Source organism: Barbus barbus (genome assembly GCF_936440315.1).
Source record: "Barbus barbus genome assembly, chromosome: 21".
In the NCBI taxonomy this organism is placed as follows: Eukaryota; Metazoa; Chordata; class Actinopteri; order Cypriniformes; family Cyprinidae; genus Barbus; species Barbus barbus.
The window spans coordinates 26,967,824-26,983,798 of NC_136749.1; the positions used below are offsets into that span (position 1 = coordinate 26,967,824).

General features: G+C 40.8%; 1 protein-coding gene across 1 annotated transcript in view; it reads left to right on the forward strand.

Moving 5' to 3' along the window:
* LOC306887323 (thrombospondin type-1 domain-containing protein 7A-like) overlaps positions 1–15,975 on the forward strand; it is a gene marked incomplete at both ends in the record, with an annotated part of 128,458 nt that overhangs the window by 61,405 nt on the left and 51,078 nt on the right. Inside the window, 2 exons of the mRNA XM_079444969.1 lie at positions 4,029–4,210; positions 11,464–11,532. Coding sequence (XP_079301095.1) covers positions 4,029–4,210; positions 11,464–11,532 — 251 coding nt within the window. The remainder of the gene's footprint in view (positions 1–4,028; positions 4,211–11,463; positions 11,533–15,975) is intronic.

Sequence of the window (15,975 nt, forward strand, 5' to 3'; positions counted from 1 at the left end):
AGTATTAATGTTTGCTATAACTGACTGAAAATGCAGAGACTGACTGGTATAAAAATATGTACATTATTTTATTTTTCATTTTTGCTGCAGGGCCAGTAAAAATTTTGGCAGGGTGAGTAAAAACCTGAACCAGTGGCTCGACAGGGTCAGACTAAAAAAAATCCTGTTTTTTGAGCACTATGATATCTGCATGATTTCATACAGTCGGTTTGAGTGAGTGCTTTTGAATTGCAGATATAATGTATCTGTTTGGGATCAAAGGTTTTCATTTTCATGGTTTTGTGTGTGAAAATACATCGCATCATTGAAGTGATGATATTATGAGAGGTACGCCAATAAATTGATGTCATCTTGTCCTGCCTCATTATGTGTCAACCCAGAGGAAACATTGTTGCTCAGAAGTTGCTCTTTCGTGTAACTCAAATGATATAATGTGGTTCCTATAGTAAGCCTGTCATTGAAGTTGCAACTGCCTCAGATGTTTCTTCTTCAGAGAAATCAAAATTAAAAACAAATGAGACAATTGTTGACATACAGTAAAGCAATAAATTTTAAAACATACCTATATATACAATTCATTGCATTTTTCAGCTGAAATGAACTCTAAAGGCAGTAAGACACCAACAACTTTTGTTCCTTTTCACACAAATTATGATTATGAGGCAGATTATCAAAGACTTAATTTTGTGTGGTTGCTTGCAGAAAACTATGTCATGACCAGTGTTGGGTAAGTTACTTTCAAAAAGTAATTAATTACAGTTACTAATTACTTCATCAATATTGTATTTAAATTACTTTACTAATTACTCTATCTGAAAAGTGACTTAGTTACTCAATAAGTAACTTAATTATTCAAATCGCTAATTAGGCTACATCTTAAAATCCCTATAAACCTTAATAGAAATTAAACTCTATATTCTTTCAATTCGAGTCAAACATAGAATAGTTTAGCCTTTTATCTTTAAAACAACTGTAATACTTAAACATTTTTATGAAAAAAATGTAACCACCTTTGGTTAACAAATAGAAATACTCTGCAAAATATCTGAATAACAAAAAGGCTTAAAAGTTAAACAATACATTTCAGTTTGGCAAGATGTTCAGGAAAAGCCCAACTAGTAAAATCTGTACAGGTTTATGTCAAAATAACACGTTAACTAATGTAGGAAAGAATAAATTACAGAAATGATCTTCTCTGCTGAATAATGTCAGATCGCGCTGTTCTTATGAGGTAAATTTCTCATAGCAGGTCTTCTTTCAAAAATGCTGAATATTAGATGATTTTTTTTTTTTTCTTAATATTTAAAAAAAAAATTGTTTCTAGGTCAGGGCATATGCGCGCAGGTGACTGCATATAATGAGCTCAGACACGGGAAAGACTGTACCTTGCTTTAGTTTCATACGGATTGCATAATCAGAAACATTAGTTTTTAATTTGAATTCATTCAAGTGTCAAGTAGACACTTCAAGATTTTTAGATTCTAATGATTTTAGTCTTATATGTATCTGAGTCAGAGCCGGCGCCAGGGCACCTCCATCAGAGGGGCATTTGAATTTCTGGGGGGGGGCACAAATCACGTTTTGTGTGTGTGTGTGGTGGGTGGTGGTGGTGGTGGTGGGGTCGGGGTGGGATGGGAAGCGTGCAATCTGTGATTGCATGCAGTTTCTGACGCTCGCTAAAGCGTGCAATCGCTTTCTTATGTGCGCTGTTTTACCGGTTTCACTTTCGCTTTCGAAACGATCACGTTCAGCAAGAAGGGGAGAGGATGGAAAGTGGGGGGCACCGTAACTCTGCCCGCGAATGCCCCCTCTTGGTGCCGGCCCTGATTTGAGTATTTAAGGTTTCTCTGTGAATCAGGAAAATCTGAAAGTGAACACACCCGCACGCGGAGGGTTAAAGCCACTGCATTCAATATCTTTAGACCGTAAATTTAGATTTCAAATTCAATATTGCTTTTAGAACTGTTGAAATTATTTACTGTATGTAACGCAAGTACTTTATAAGTAACTGTAATTAAATTACCTAAAAATGAACAGTAATCCCTTACTTTACTTTTTCAGTGGATAAGTAATTTAATTACAGTAATGCGTTACTTAGTAACGCGTTACACCCAACACTGGTCATGACCTCAAAACGCTTTACCGTATTGGATGATTTATGCATGATTTGAAATGAATATATTTTGACATTTGCATCACATAACCAGCTCTATATGTATGGCTGTTCTGATGTAGTAAATGTGCTCTGTAGTGCACCTGGTACAGCAAGTCTGTTAAACAAGAGCTCAAAGACTTGTAGAAACAAGGTAAAATAGCACGGTTGCTTCAGCAAATGCATTTTTTAAATCTCTCATATGCACATTATTTTCAAAAATGTTAATGCATTAAAATTTTTATATTTATATATATATAAATATTATATATATATATATATATATATGTATATATATGTGTATATATATGTGTATATATATGTGTATATATATATATGTATATATATATATGTATATATATGTATATATATATATATATATATATATATATATATATATATATGTATGTATATGTATGTATATGTGTTTTAAAACATTAAAAAAAATAAAAATATATTTTTAATTAATAATTAGAATTTTATATAAACAGTTATATAAACATTCAGCAAAGTGACTAGAAATGAAACTAAAATGAAAATGAAAAAAAAAAATCTAAATAAAACTATAGTATTTTAGTGATACTTTAAATAACACTGCTGCAGAATTGTCACAATTTTTTCCCAACATGGCTTGAAAATGAATGTAAATAGAAGCTCAGACCATTTGGTCTGATAACATTTGACTTCATATTGAAATCTCTCACTGTTATCTTGGCAAATCTGAGCAGAGCTGGAGACATCATCGAGATCTCCTCTGAATCTCTAGAAGAGACGTATGCTGCAGGTGAACTGTGTAACTGAGAAACACTCTAAGCTTATTCACGGTCGATTTAATCTTACTGCTGTCAAGGAGAAGCAATTGAGATGTTAACGAAATCTCATTAGGTATTTTCCTATCCTGCGGGCATGTACATGAAACAAGCACTAAAAAAACCCTAGAAGTCACGTCTCAGCATGCACTACCAACTGTAGTGCTTTCTGCTCTTCATGGAGAAATGCCGGCGTGGCACGGGAGGCCCTGCCGGGAGCCGCTTGACCCTGGTCTGCGTGAGCGGTGGTGCCAGTGAGAGTCAGCACATGAGCATATGGAGACGGGGTGAGACGGATTGGGCTGCTCTGTGCTCCCGAGCCAAAAGAGATGCACTGACAAATGGAAGTGATCGGTGACGCTGCTCTAATCTCGTTCTCTCACAGATGGCCCGCTCTGGCACGCCGTCACAGGCCACACAATGCTTTCTGAGTCTCCCACATACTATGAACAGGCAGCTCGAGATGATAATGGATTTCTGCAATTCTGTTTCGCACTATAGCAAAAGTGGGAAAGAGAAATCACAAATGACATCTCTTTAATATCGCTATTTTTTTTCAAGACAGAAATAGGATTAAATGGAGGTTAAATGGAGATTCTGAAGTCTTTTCAGACTATAAAAGGCCCCAGTATCCATCCGTCCGGTTGTATGCCAGTCAAAATGCTTTTATTTTCCAGTTAAATTCCTGAATTTGTAGGTAAACAGGCTACTGAATTGCTATTTGCATTGTAATTTTAAGAAGTAGAATTAAAATGCATTTGTTCATATATTGTGGATATTTTTTTTATATATATACTAGAAACATTTGTCTTATGATTTCAGACATTTATTATAAAATTCTTCCAAGATCTATTTTATTGTTTGTTTGTTTTTAACGCATTCATTTAAACATTTATTTGGACACTCTTGGTTTATCATGTGTAGTGTGCAAATGTACATGACAGTGACACAATCCAAATGGAATGACATTGTTGTTTGGAAATGTTTGGAAAAATTTATTACAACAGGATGGTTGATCCAAAGCACAGCTTCAAAACATAATAGCCTGTATTTGACGTTAATTTCAGTTATGCCTGGCGGAGCACCGAATGGAGCGAGTGTCGTGTTGATGCGCTGCTCAGTCAGCAGGACCGGCGGCGTGGGAATCAGACGGGTTTGTGTGGCGGAGGTGTTCAGAGCAGAGAAGTGTACTGTGTCCAGGCCAACGCAGAACTCCTCAGCTACATCAATAACAGCAAAGACAAACAAGGTACAGGTATCTGCTTGACAGTGTATTATCAGAAGTACAACATTTTTACTTAGACATTCAGTTCTGGACAAACTTTATTGTTGTTGAGTGAGTCACCTGAACAAATCCATGATTGACTGATAGCACAACAAATATATGTTCAGTCCCAAACCCTTCACTATAGTGACTATCCTGAGCTGTGATAAATATTGATTGACTGACTGACTCACCCCCCCCCCCCCCCCCCCCCCCCGCAAGTCTTTTTAAATTTTATGATTCTTTAAGAGAATACCTATAAGTTTCATATGATGCCAGAAGCAAATCTTTTTAAATTCCATTTGGTTCCATAATATTTTTTTTATATATATATATTTCCTTTATAGTTCTATTTGAAGCTAAGAGGAAATCTTTGATTTGTATGATTAAGAGGGTCTTTGAGTTTCATATGATGCCATAAGTGAATCTTTATAAGTTTCATTCAATTCCATACGTGAATCTTTATTAATCTTTTTAAGTTCCATTTGATTCCATAAGAGAATCTTTATAAGTTCCCCTTCAGGAACTCGAGCTGCGTCTAAAACGCTAGGGGAACGTCTTAAGCGTGACCACACTCTGAATACATGTGTAATCTGTCCAATGGAAGGGCGAGACGTCACGGGCGGGTGACGTAATCGACCAGGAAGCATAAAAGCACGTGCGGCGGAGCCGGTGTCAGCTTTTTGTCATTCAGCAACCGCTACTCTGTGTGTGTGTGTGTGTGTGTGTGTGTGTGTGTGTGTGTCTGCCAATCTGTGTTGTGAGTCTTATTTAGTGTTGTTTGTCTCTAAGCACTTGAAATAAGCTCACAATGTGTGCAAGCACTTGGGCCAGAGCAGATCGCATTACAGGCTGTATGTTCCTCCCTGCAAACGTTATATCACTGCTGGGGATGCACACAGTCCGTGTGTGGTCTGCTTGAGAGCAGAGCACGCATAGTCAGCTCTCGAGGGAGCTGACTGCCTGCTTTGTGAGCGTTTGTCACTGCGTGTGCTTGCTCTCGGAAGGCTCTCTTTGAGGAGTTAGCTTTCACTAGCGTTTTGCCGAAGAACGAGAAAAAAAGGCGCAGCGGTGGCTGCGCTCGTGGGAATCGCACATGGATCAGGTGGAGGGAATGAAGACGGGCGAGCCCCTATCTTCTTCCTTTCCCATCAGATCCAGCGCCCGCTCTCTGTGTTCGGAAGCCCGCGGTTTCTTCCCCCCAGAGAGAAGGCTCGACGCTCCGCTTGTCTTCCTCCGAGGAGGTGGACGTGAAGGACGTCGATGAGCTTTGTAAAGCTGCAGTGTTTGCACAAGCATATTATGAATGACGTCATCATTATATTCGCGCTGTCAGCTCTAAGATAAAGGGCTGATTGTGCTTTTCCCCACCGTAAGAGCTTGCGGTTCCGGTCCATCACTGCTGAGTCATGGCGGCGAGTGAGATCGCGGGGGTCGCAATATGGATCTGGCGGATGGATTGGAGACGGGTTCGCCCTATCTCCACCTACATTCCCCAGATCTAGCACTCGCTTGGGGCTGGAAGCCCGCAGTGCAGTTCTTCCCCCTTTGAGTGAGAGTTACTTCCGCCCGGAAACGTAGCGGAACTGAGAGGCTCGCCACCCCTTCGGGGGTCTTTGATCTGGCAGATGGATTGGAGACGGGTTCGCCCTATCTCCACCTACATTCCCCAGATCTAGCACTCGCTTGGGGCTGGAAGCCCGCAGTGCAGTTCTTCCCCCTTTGAGTGAGAGTTACTTCCGCCCGGAAACGTAGCGGAACTGAGAGGCTCGCCACCCCTTCGGGGGTCTCTAGAGCAACTAGTTCGGTCGTCTCCTGCCAGTGTGCCGTTCCAGGACACCGAGCTAGCCGCTCTGGGTTCACCAGAGGCCAGTCTCGAGAGACTGGTTCCCTTAGTAGACTATTTGGCTGCATGGAAACTACTGCCAAATGTGTCTCCATGGGTCCTGCATACTGTAGAGAGAGGCTACAGAATCCAGTTTGGTTCTCAGGTGGGCCTTGAGCAGGCTCTGGTAATGGAACGAGAAGTAGAGTACTCTCTTGAGGAAGGAGGCTATCGAGGTGATCCCTCCTCACGAAAGAGAGTCCGGGTTCTACAGCTGGTACCTCATAGTTCCCAAGAAGGATGGAGGGTTGCGTCCCATTTTAGATCTGTGTCAGCTGAACCGCTCAGTCATGCGACTGAAGTTCAAGATGCTCACAATCAAACATGTCGTGTCTCAAATCAGGTCCGAGGATTGGTTTGTCACGATAGATCTAAAGGACGCGTACTTCCATGTCTCCATCCTTCCCAGTCACAGGAAGTTCCTGAGGTTTGCTTTCGGGGCCGAAGCTTACCAATATCGAGTTCTTCCCTTTGGCCTAGCACTCTCACCCCATGCTTTCACAAAGTGTGTGGATGCAGCACTGGCCCCGCTGTGGCTTCAGGGCATCCACATACTGCATTATATCGACGATTGGTTGATCCTAGCTCAATCAGAGCAAACGGCGGCTCGACATCGAGATGTCGTTCTCGCCCGCATGAAAGACCTGGGGTTAAGACTAAACATTAAGAAAAGTGTGCTTTCTCCATTACAGAGGACCACTTATCTGGGCGTGGTGTGGGATTCGACCACGATTTAGGCACGTCTGTCCCCTGCTCGTATTGAGTCGATCCTCACAGTCAAGAGAGTGAAAGAAGTCCAGTCACTCACTGTCAAGCAGTTTCAGAGACTGCTGGGTCTGAGGGGAGCTGCGTCCAACGTGATACCTTTTGGCCTGCTGTACATGAGACCCCTGCAGTGGTGGCTCAAGACCAAGGGGTTCTCCCCAAGGGGAAAACCACTCCGCACTTTCAAGGTCACTAGACGATGCATACGTGCCTTAGACATGTGGAGGAAACCTTGGTTCTTGTCCCAGAGCGCGGTGTTGGGAGCTCCTTGTCGCCATGAAACACTAGCGACGGACGCGTCCCTCACCGGTTGGGGAGCGGTCATGAGTGGCCTGTGGAGTGGCCGCCATCTGACATGGCATATCAATTGGCTGGAGATGCTGGCCGTGTTTCGAGCACTCAAACACTTCCTCCCAGACCTAAGAGACCACCACGTGTTGGTGCGCACTGATTTCTCTCCTCGACGGCACTCCAAGGGAGATTCCCGTCAGGAGAGATCTCCTCTCACAGGCGTGGGGCACTATCGTCCACCCTCGCCCGGAGTTGTGGAAGCTGTGGGTGTGGCCTCTGAAGAGGCACAGCTCCTAGCTTCCGGTCTCTCAACCGAGGTTGCTGGGACCATCCTCCAATCCAGAGCTCCCTTGACGAGAAAACTGTACGCCCTGAAGTGGAAGCTCTTCACTTCATGGTGCGGAGGTTGTCAGCTCGACCCAGCTAACTGCCCGATTGGTACAGTTCTGGAGTTCGTGCAGGCCTGTTCCTCCGCAGGGTTAACCCACTCCACCCTGAGGGTCTACGTGGCGGCTATATCGGCCTACCACATTTACATTTACGCATTTAGCAGACGCTTTTATCCAAAGCGACTTACATTGCATTCAAGTTACAGTTTTACATTTTATCAGCTCTTGCTTTCCCTGGGAATCGAACCCATGGTCTTGGCGTTGCTAGCGCCATGCTCTACCATTTGAGCTATAGGAAAGCTAAACCATGCCCTTCTCTGTGGCCTTTCAGTGGGTAGACCCTAGTCACCCCCTAGTACAGGTTTCTTCCAGAGGCTGAGGCCTCCGGCCAGAGAGCTTATGCTATGTGGTGGATCAGGATGCTATTCCATAGCCTCGAGTCCTCTGCTCTCCCCTTTCCTGGGGATCAAGACTCACTTCTTAGAAGTTGGCCTTTGGGACGCAGGCCCCGCCAACTTTAGCCACTCGTGGCCTTTTTTCTCTCGCCCTCGTTGTGCTCCCGAGGGATACACACAGGGCAGGGACTTGGAAGTCTGGTGGCATGGGCATCTCGTTCCCCTAGCGTTTTCAACGCAGCTCGAGTTCCTGAAGGGGAACGTCTCAGGTTACGTATGTAAACATGGTTCCCCGAAGGGAACGAGATGCAGCGTCTCGAGGGCCACACTTCCGGCATCCCTGCCAGCGCTTGCTTCATTCCTAGAAGCTGACGCCGGCTCCGCCGCACATGCTTTTATGCTTCCTGGTCGATTACGTCACCCGCCCGTGACGTCTCGCCCTTCCATTGGACAGATTACATGTATTCAGAGCACGGTCACGCTGAAGTCGTTCCCCTAGCATTTTCGACACAGCGTCTCGTTCCCTTCGGGGAACCATGGTTACATAGGTAACCTGAGACGTTTCATGTGGTGCCATAAGCAAATCTTTTTAAATTTAATTTGGTTCCTTAAGAAAAAATTTATATATGTTTCCTTTTAGTTTGATGCTATGAGCGAATCTTTAATTCATATGATTCCATAAGACAGTCTTTGAGTTTCATATGATGCCATAAGTGAATCTTTATTAGTTCAAGTTGATTTTGTAAGAGAATCTTTTTAAGTTCCATTTGATTCAGTAAAATAATCTTTATAAATTTAATATGATGCCATAAGCAAATCTTCATTAGTTCCATTTGATTCAGTAAACAAATCTTTATTATTTCCATTTGATACGATGACAGAATATTTGTTCCTTAAAATGCCATAATCAAATCTTTATGTTTCATAGGACTCCATAAGAGAAACCTTAAGTTTAATATAATGCCATTGAACAGTCATTGAGTTCCATATGATACTGAAATTGAAAAGTTTATTATGAGAAACAACATAATCAATTATTTATTTAGTGCAAAATATCTGTTATAATAAAATGGCATTTTGTGATTTATGTTGTTTTTGTACCTCTCAGAACAATGTAGATCCTAGAATACATGGATCTATCCGTCATGCCTTTCCTCTTTCCTTGCTTTCTCTGTCCACCACCCACATGCATGTGTGTGTAAATCTCTTACTCTACTGTATATATTGCATTAGCATTTCTTTGCATGCTACACACACACACACACACAACATCACTCGATTTAATAGCCCACCCATCTTCATGGAAAATACCTTTTTTTTTTTTTATCTTTCTCCCTCCTGCTCGCTCTTTTGATGCTCAGAACTGTAGGGCGAGCACATTGAAACTTATCGTAACACACATGTCTCCGTACATTAGAGCAGATGAGCACTGACTGCATGAAAAGCTCCAGTTAAAGAAGCGCTATTAGAACAGGCCAATGGTGGAGCTGCGTATGCTGGGAAATCTGTGTCCTTATCAGTGTGGTGCAGGAGACGCCTCGCTTCACTGGGGAGTAATCTGCTCCACCGACAGCAGATACATGAACGCAGACGGTGCAGAAAGTTAAAGAGAAAATGCTGGAGCATTAGTCAACTGATGGAGTCGTGATGTTCTCGCCCTGGGAGGATGTTGTCAGCTTCAAGATTCTTTTATGTGATGAAACCTTCATCAAATCTATCTGGAAGTGATGCTCATTTACATTTCCTTCTAAGAACACAACACTGCTCTCACAGCACAAACAGAGCGATATTTCCCACAGGTGGCTTCACTGTCTTAAAACCAAGTGTTTCCAAAAGGATTTGATGGCATAGGAGAACTTCCAATTTGATTCCATAAAGGAACCTTTAAACATTTAATATGATGTCATAAGCAAACCTTAATGTTCCATTTTTTCCAAAAAAATAATCTTTTATAGGTTTCCTATAAAGCCATAAGAAAATCCTTATAATTTCCATTTGTTTTCATAAGAGAATCTTTATAAGTTTAACACACACCTGGAGCAGTGGGCAGCCAATGCTGTTGCACCTGGGGAGCAGTTGGGAGTTTGATGCCTTGCTCAAGGGTCTCACCTCAGTTGTGGTATTGAGGGTGGAGAGAGAGCGCTGGACATTCACTCCCCCCACCTACAATCTCTGCCGGACCTGAGACTCAATCCCACAATCGTCGGGTTACAAGTCCGACTCTCTAACCATTAGGCCATGACTGCCTAATATGATGCAGCAATTGAATCGATTGAATCTTTGAAGTTCCATTTGATTTCTCAGGAGAATCAAGTTCCACATAATTCTGTAACATAATCTTTACTGTAAATTTCATGACTCCATAAATGAATCTTTGAGTTCCATTTGATTCCATAAGACACTTTATATAAACTTCATATGATGCCCTTAATATTTTTATTTTTTATAGGAGAATCATTGTAAATTCAATATAATGCCATAAGTGAAGTTCCATTTGATTCCATAAGATAATCATTTCAAAGCCCATATGATGCTGTAAGAGAATCTTTGTTTAATGTAATGGCATATGAGAATCCTTGAGTTCCATATGATGCAGAAAATTAAAATGATATTTGATAAGAAGAAAGTTCTTTACTGAAGTGCTGCAAAAATCCATTGAAGAAGCTTGATTTTGAGAGTGTAGGAGGAATCCTGTGGCTTTTGACTGGCTGAGATCTGGGTGCAAGTAAAAGCTAACCAGCTTATACCTCACATTATCACATTACTGTCTGAATGAAAGTCAATGGAGGCGATGTACGCTGACTAAACTGCCGTGACATTCGATTGGACAGAGCTATATTTGGGGTCTACTATGAAAAAAAATTACTGCTTTATAGGGGAACTGAATGTGATTAATTTATGGCATTGCAAACCATTGGGTTTGGCTTGGTATCATGAGCAGTTTGGCCCTGCTGGTAAATGACATAACCAGAGGTTACATTAACTGAACATTTTTCTGTCACTTACCAAATTGTAAAAACACTGACAGATAATTCAAAATGCTTTGTGTTGTTTTGACAGATATAGAAATAAGTTGTCTGGCCTATTGCATTTGGTGAGGAAAATTGAGAAAATAAAATGTGAAAGTAGACTGAGAGAGGTATGAGTAAGAATTTAAGGAGAGAAACAAGAGTTTTTCATATTTTACTGACAGGTAAGAGTAGAGCATGACGGGAAATTTACAACCCAGTCCATCAGAATGACAGAAAATGATTTTATATCAAAAGTGCCTGTGCATTGTGATTAAATGGATATCATTTTATTGTATTTTCTGAAGGACTCTTGAAAGGTTGAATGGTTATATTTTCCCTTGCCTGCTGCTTGTGACGTCACAGCTCATGATAGTTAAAGCTAACCAGCTTATGCCCTGCGTTACCCCTTAAAGCTGTAATATTCTGTCACAGTATAGAGCTCATAGTGAATGTATTTGTTTTCCCTTGAATGTTTATTAGCAGTAGTTTGTGTGTTTTGTAGAAGGTCAGTCTTTAAACGGCCAGATGCCTAGTGTCCCTCCCCTCCTGTCTATCAGCTATGAGATCTCAGGTAAGATGTTTAACACCTTAAAAGGAATATTTGGAGTATTTTTCAACTCAATGTAAATACACCAACATTGCTTCGAAAGAGAAACTGTTATTTTATATTATTAGATTTTTTAATAAAGTTAATTATATTGTATTTATTTATTTATTTTTATTATTAATATATATTATATTCAATTATGTTATATTGTATTAATTTTAATTCTATAATTTTAATTCTATAATTTTATTTATTTTTTTATTAGTTTATTTTTATTTTATTCTATCATTTTTATTTAATTTAATATGATTTAATTTTACCCTAATCTCTTTCCTTTCCTTTTTGTATCTGACATAATGGTCTTTGTTTGATCAAATCTCTTTGCCTAAAGCATGTTTACATATTTTGTTTGCTTAGTCTGTTTACTCGCTGAATTTTTGTAAGCGTTTGTGTCCATGGAGAGCTCATTACAAGAGTACATACTGATGCAACAGTCTGTGCTTTAGTCAACACTCTCCTCTGGGAACCAGACAACTGCCAGAGATCGATTGACAATGACAGTCATCCTGACAGCTCCTTACTGTACACTCTTCCTCAAAAGAAATAACGAAGCATTTTGTTCGTATTTGTTTTATTTGGACCTTTAAAACTAGACCCTTCTGCCTTTCATTTCATGGACTCTATAACATGGTGCAAATCGATCAAAAGTATACTGTATACAGCTGATCAAATGTGACGGTAGAGACATTTTCTAATAAATGCTGTTCTTTAAAACTTTCTATTCATCCTTAGCAAAAATATTAAGCAGCAGGTTTTTAACTTTGATAATAAGAAATGTCTGCTGAGCACCAAGGCAACATTCTAATTGCTTTCAAAATTCTTGCAATAACAAGAATAAATTACATTTTAAAATATATTCTAATAGAAAACAGTTATTTAAAATTGTAACATTTTTTCAAGATATTACTGTTTTTACTGTATTTTTTTATTTTAAAATAATGCAACTTTAGTGAGGATAACATGCACAGAAAAGTTTTGTCAGGTAAAGTATTAATAAACATCAGGGCCACCTTAGGTTTCTCATCTGTTTTCAAGCAGCTACCGAGCACCAAATCATCCTCATGCTTGAAGCTAAGCCTGTCCGCCTGGGTTTGTGCAGACAGAAGATTTGCGCAGAAGGTCTAGACCATCTGGCACGTAAACAAGGACAACCGGTGCTGTGTTATGTTAACTTAGATGATGGTGCATTACACTGAAATCTGTCTCTCCATTAATTTGGGGAACATGCGGTGCCAGAAGTGTTGAATGAGGTGAACGGTCATTCCCCATGCCCATTTTCAGAGTTCAATCATCATTATTATTTTTTTTGAAGGTCTGTGGTTCAGTCAGTCTTCTCATACTTTTTAGTTGACAGTCTGTGCATGTGGAGAGCATTTTGTTTTTGGAAATCTCTAGAGAGCAGAACTCACCACATATCAGCATAGAGAGCTCCTCAAGAGAAGAGTTTACCTTGCTTTGATGCAAACACAGCAGTCATGTCACCTGTCACCCATCAAGCCGACAGCAAAATCCTGTGTTTAAACATTAATGCACTGCTTTTGTTTGTGTTTTCGAATTTGTATTTTATAGTTCCTTGGGAAAAAAAGATCTCAGTTTCACACATACTGGGTCCAGATGGGATCTACAGTGCATTCAGAAAGTATTCAGACCCCCTTCACTTTTTTTAAATTTTGTGTTGCAGCCTGATACTACAATTGTTTAAATAACATTTTTTTTTTCCCTCTCTCATTATTTTACACTCCGTACCTCATAATGACAAAGTGAAAACAATTTTAGAAATGTCTGAATTTATTAAAAAGAAAAAACGGAAATATCACGTTTACATAAGTATTCAGTACCCAATAGAGGGCTGCATTGGGTTTGGGCTCCCGCGGGACCCAACGCAAATCTCGCAGGAGCGGGCGGTTTTACCTTTGCTGTGAGCGAGAGTGGGCAGTCAGAAAATCTCACGGGAGACCCGCAGGGAACGGTGAGATTTGGTGTGTATTAGAAATGGAGTCAACACTTTAAACTGAGAAGAAAATTAAAGTGGCTGTTTACTTGACAAAAGCAGAGCAAGGCAAGGCAAATCAGACATCTGGGCACAATTCTCAATTGTCACTGAAAAAAATGGGAAAGATTTAAGTTGCGTGCACAAGGACATAAATCTGTCACCTCTGCCCTGAGATGGCATACCTATTTTCTAAGTTCTATGTACTTAAGTTAAAGTTATTTAATATTGTGCTTTGGCTTATTTAGCCTACTTAAACTGTTTGTTAACAGTTGGTCATTGCACACTGAGTCCGAAATTTTCGTGTGCGTTTTTCCGGTTTTTTCGTATTACTCATCCTATCAAAATGCATGCTACGGATGCAAAAACGCAGAAAATTTAAATAAAGACAAGAATGTCTCCGATAAGAGATTGAGGTGCTTTGTTGTTGGATGTAATAATGAATATAGCAGTCGTCACTCGTCATTATTCACGAGTTCGCCCTTGCGTATAATGAACAGAGTCAAGGTTTATGCGTATTTGGCGTGCTGTCCGGGGAGAGGGCTCCGAGCTCTGTAAATTACTCCCGAACCTGGGGCACTCCCCCTGTCCGGGGAGAGGGGTCCGAGCTCGGCATTTAGCCCGGACCCAGAGCGCTCCCCCCGAGCTCCTCCCCACGCTGGGGTAGGAGCGGGCTGATGGTGAGGAGTTGGGGTGGAGGTGGGATGCTAGAAACTGTAGAGAGAATGAAGGTAAGATGGCTTGGTCTATTTATAGAAGTTCTCTCTCGGCTGATAGGATAGACTGAGCGATTGCTGATGGTGAATTGGCCGTGTTAATTATCTGCGCGTGCTCCTCCCGAAATTTGTTAATAAAACATCACCTCAAGACATCTGAGCCACTGAAGACCCAGAGGATTAATGTTACTTTCGTTTTGAAGGGAATGGGCCGATCCCCGCTCTATATAGATGCGTCTATGTTCGCGCGAATCATTCATGATCCAGCCTCATCTACAGAATAAGTGAGTATCTTTGCAAATCGCCTTCCCTAATAATGTGCTAGTTAGCCAGTTTCGCAGCTGAAGTTTACAGTCTGCTTGTCACTCCACGGAAGAGAGGGGCGAGGTCAGCAGAGCTCATTAGCATTTAAAGCAACATGGACTAGAATGGCTTACTGAAAACAGAGCTGATTTTGACAGGCAAACAAAAGGTGTTTTTTACACTACCATTGAGAAATTTTAACCAAATTATGTTATAGATTTTTAATTAAGACCCTAAAGAATCACATCAACTTGTGGAAAATAGGCATCCGATGACCCCTTTAAGGATATCTCTATATTTTGGTGCATTGACCTTTTCTTCCACTCTGACGAGTCTCTCAGTCCCTGCCGCTAAAAAACACCCCCACAACACGAGGCTGCTACCAGCACACTTTACTTTTGGGATGGTACTCTGCAGGTGATGAGCAGAGCTGGTTTCCTTCAAACATGATGCTTGGAATTGAGGTTCATCAGACAAGATAATCTTGTTTCTTAGAGTTTGAAGGTTTGTTAGGTGCGGTTTTGCAAATTCCATGTGTTTTCATGTCTTCACTGAGGAGAGAATTGAGTTTGGCCACACCGTCATAAAGCCCAGATTGGTGGAGTGTTGCAGTGATGTTTGTCCTTCTGTTGGTTTCTCCTATCTGCAAATATGAACATGGAGCTTTACTAGAATGACCATCAGGTTCTTGGTCACCATTCTAGACAAGGCCCTTCTCCATCAATTGCTCAGTTTGGCCAGGATGCCAACTCTTGGAAGAGTCCTGTTTGTGCCAAACATCTTCCATTTGAGAATTATGGAAGCCACTGTGCTCTTGGGAATCTTCAGTGCTGCAGAAATTTTTTGTAGCCTTCCCCAGATCTGTGTCTCTATACAATCCTGTATCTGAGCTCTGCAGGAAGTTACTTTGACCTCATGCCTTGGTTTTTGCTCTGATATGCATTTGTGAGCTGTGAGGCCTTTTATAGAAAGGGGTGTGCTTTTCCAAATCATGTCCAATCAGTTTAATTTACCACAGGTGGACTCCATCTCGGCAATGATCAAGAGAAATGGGAGGCACCTGAGCTAAATTTCAAGTGTTGTTGCAAAAGGGTGTGAATTCTTATATAAATGTGATATTTCAGTTTGTTCTTTTTAATAAATTTACAGACATTTCTAAAGTAATGATTCACTTCATCATTATGACGTAGAGTATACCTGTAGATTAATGAGAAAAAGTTTGAAAACAGTGAATGGGGGTCTGAATACTTCCTGAATGCACTCTATAGAATTGCATTTTCTACTGTCATTTGAGGACTATTCCTCTGACAGGACTATTTTAGATTTATTATTTGTGTTTAATCTTTAAGTAATTCATAGATATCACTATTATTTTTTTTTCATTCCATTTGAATAGGG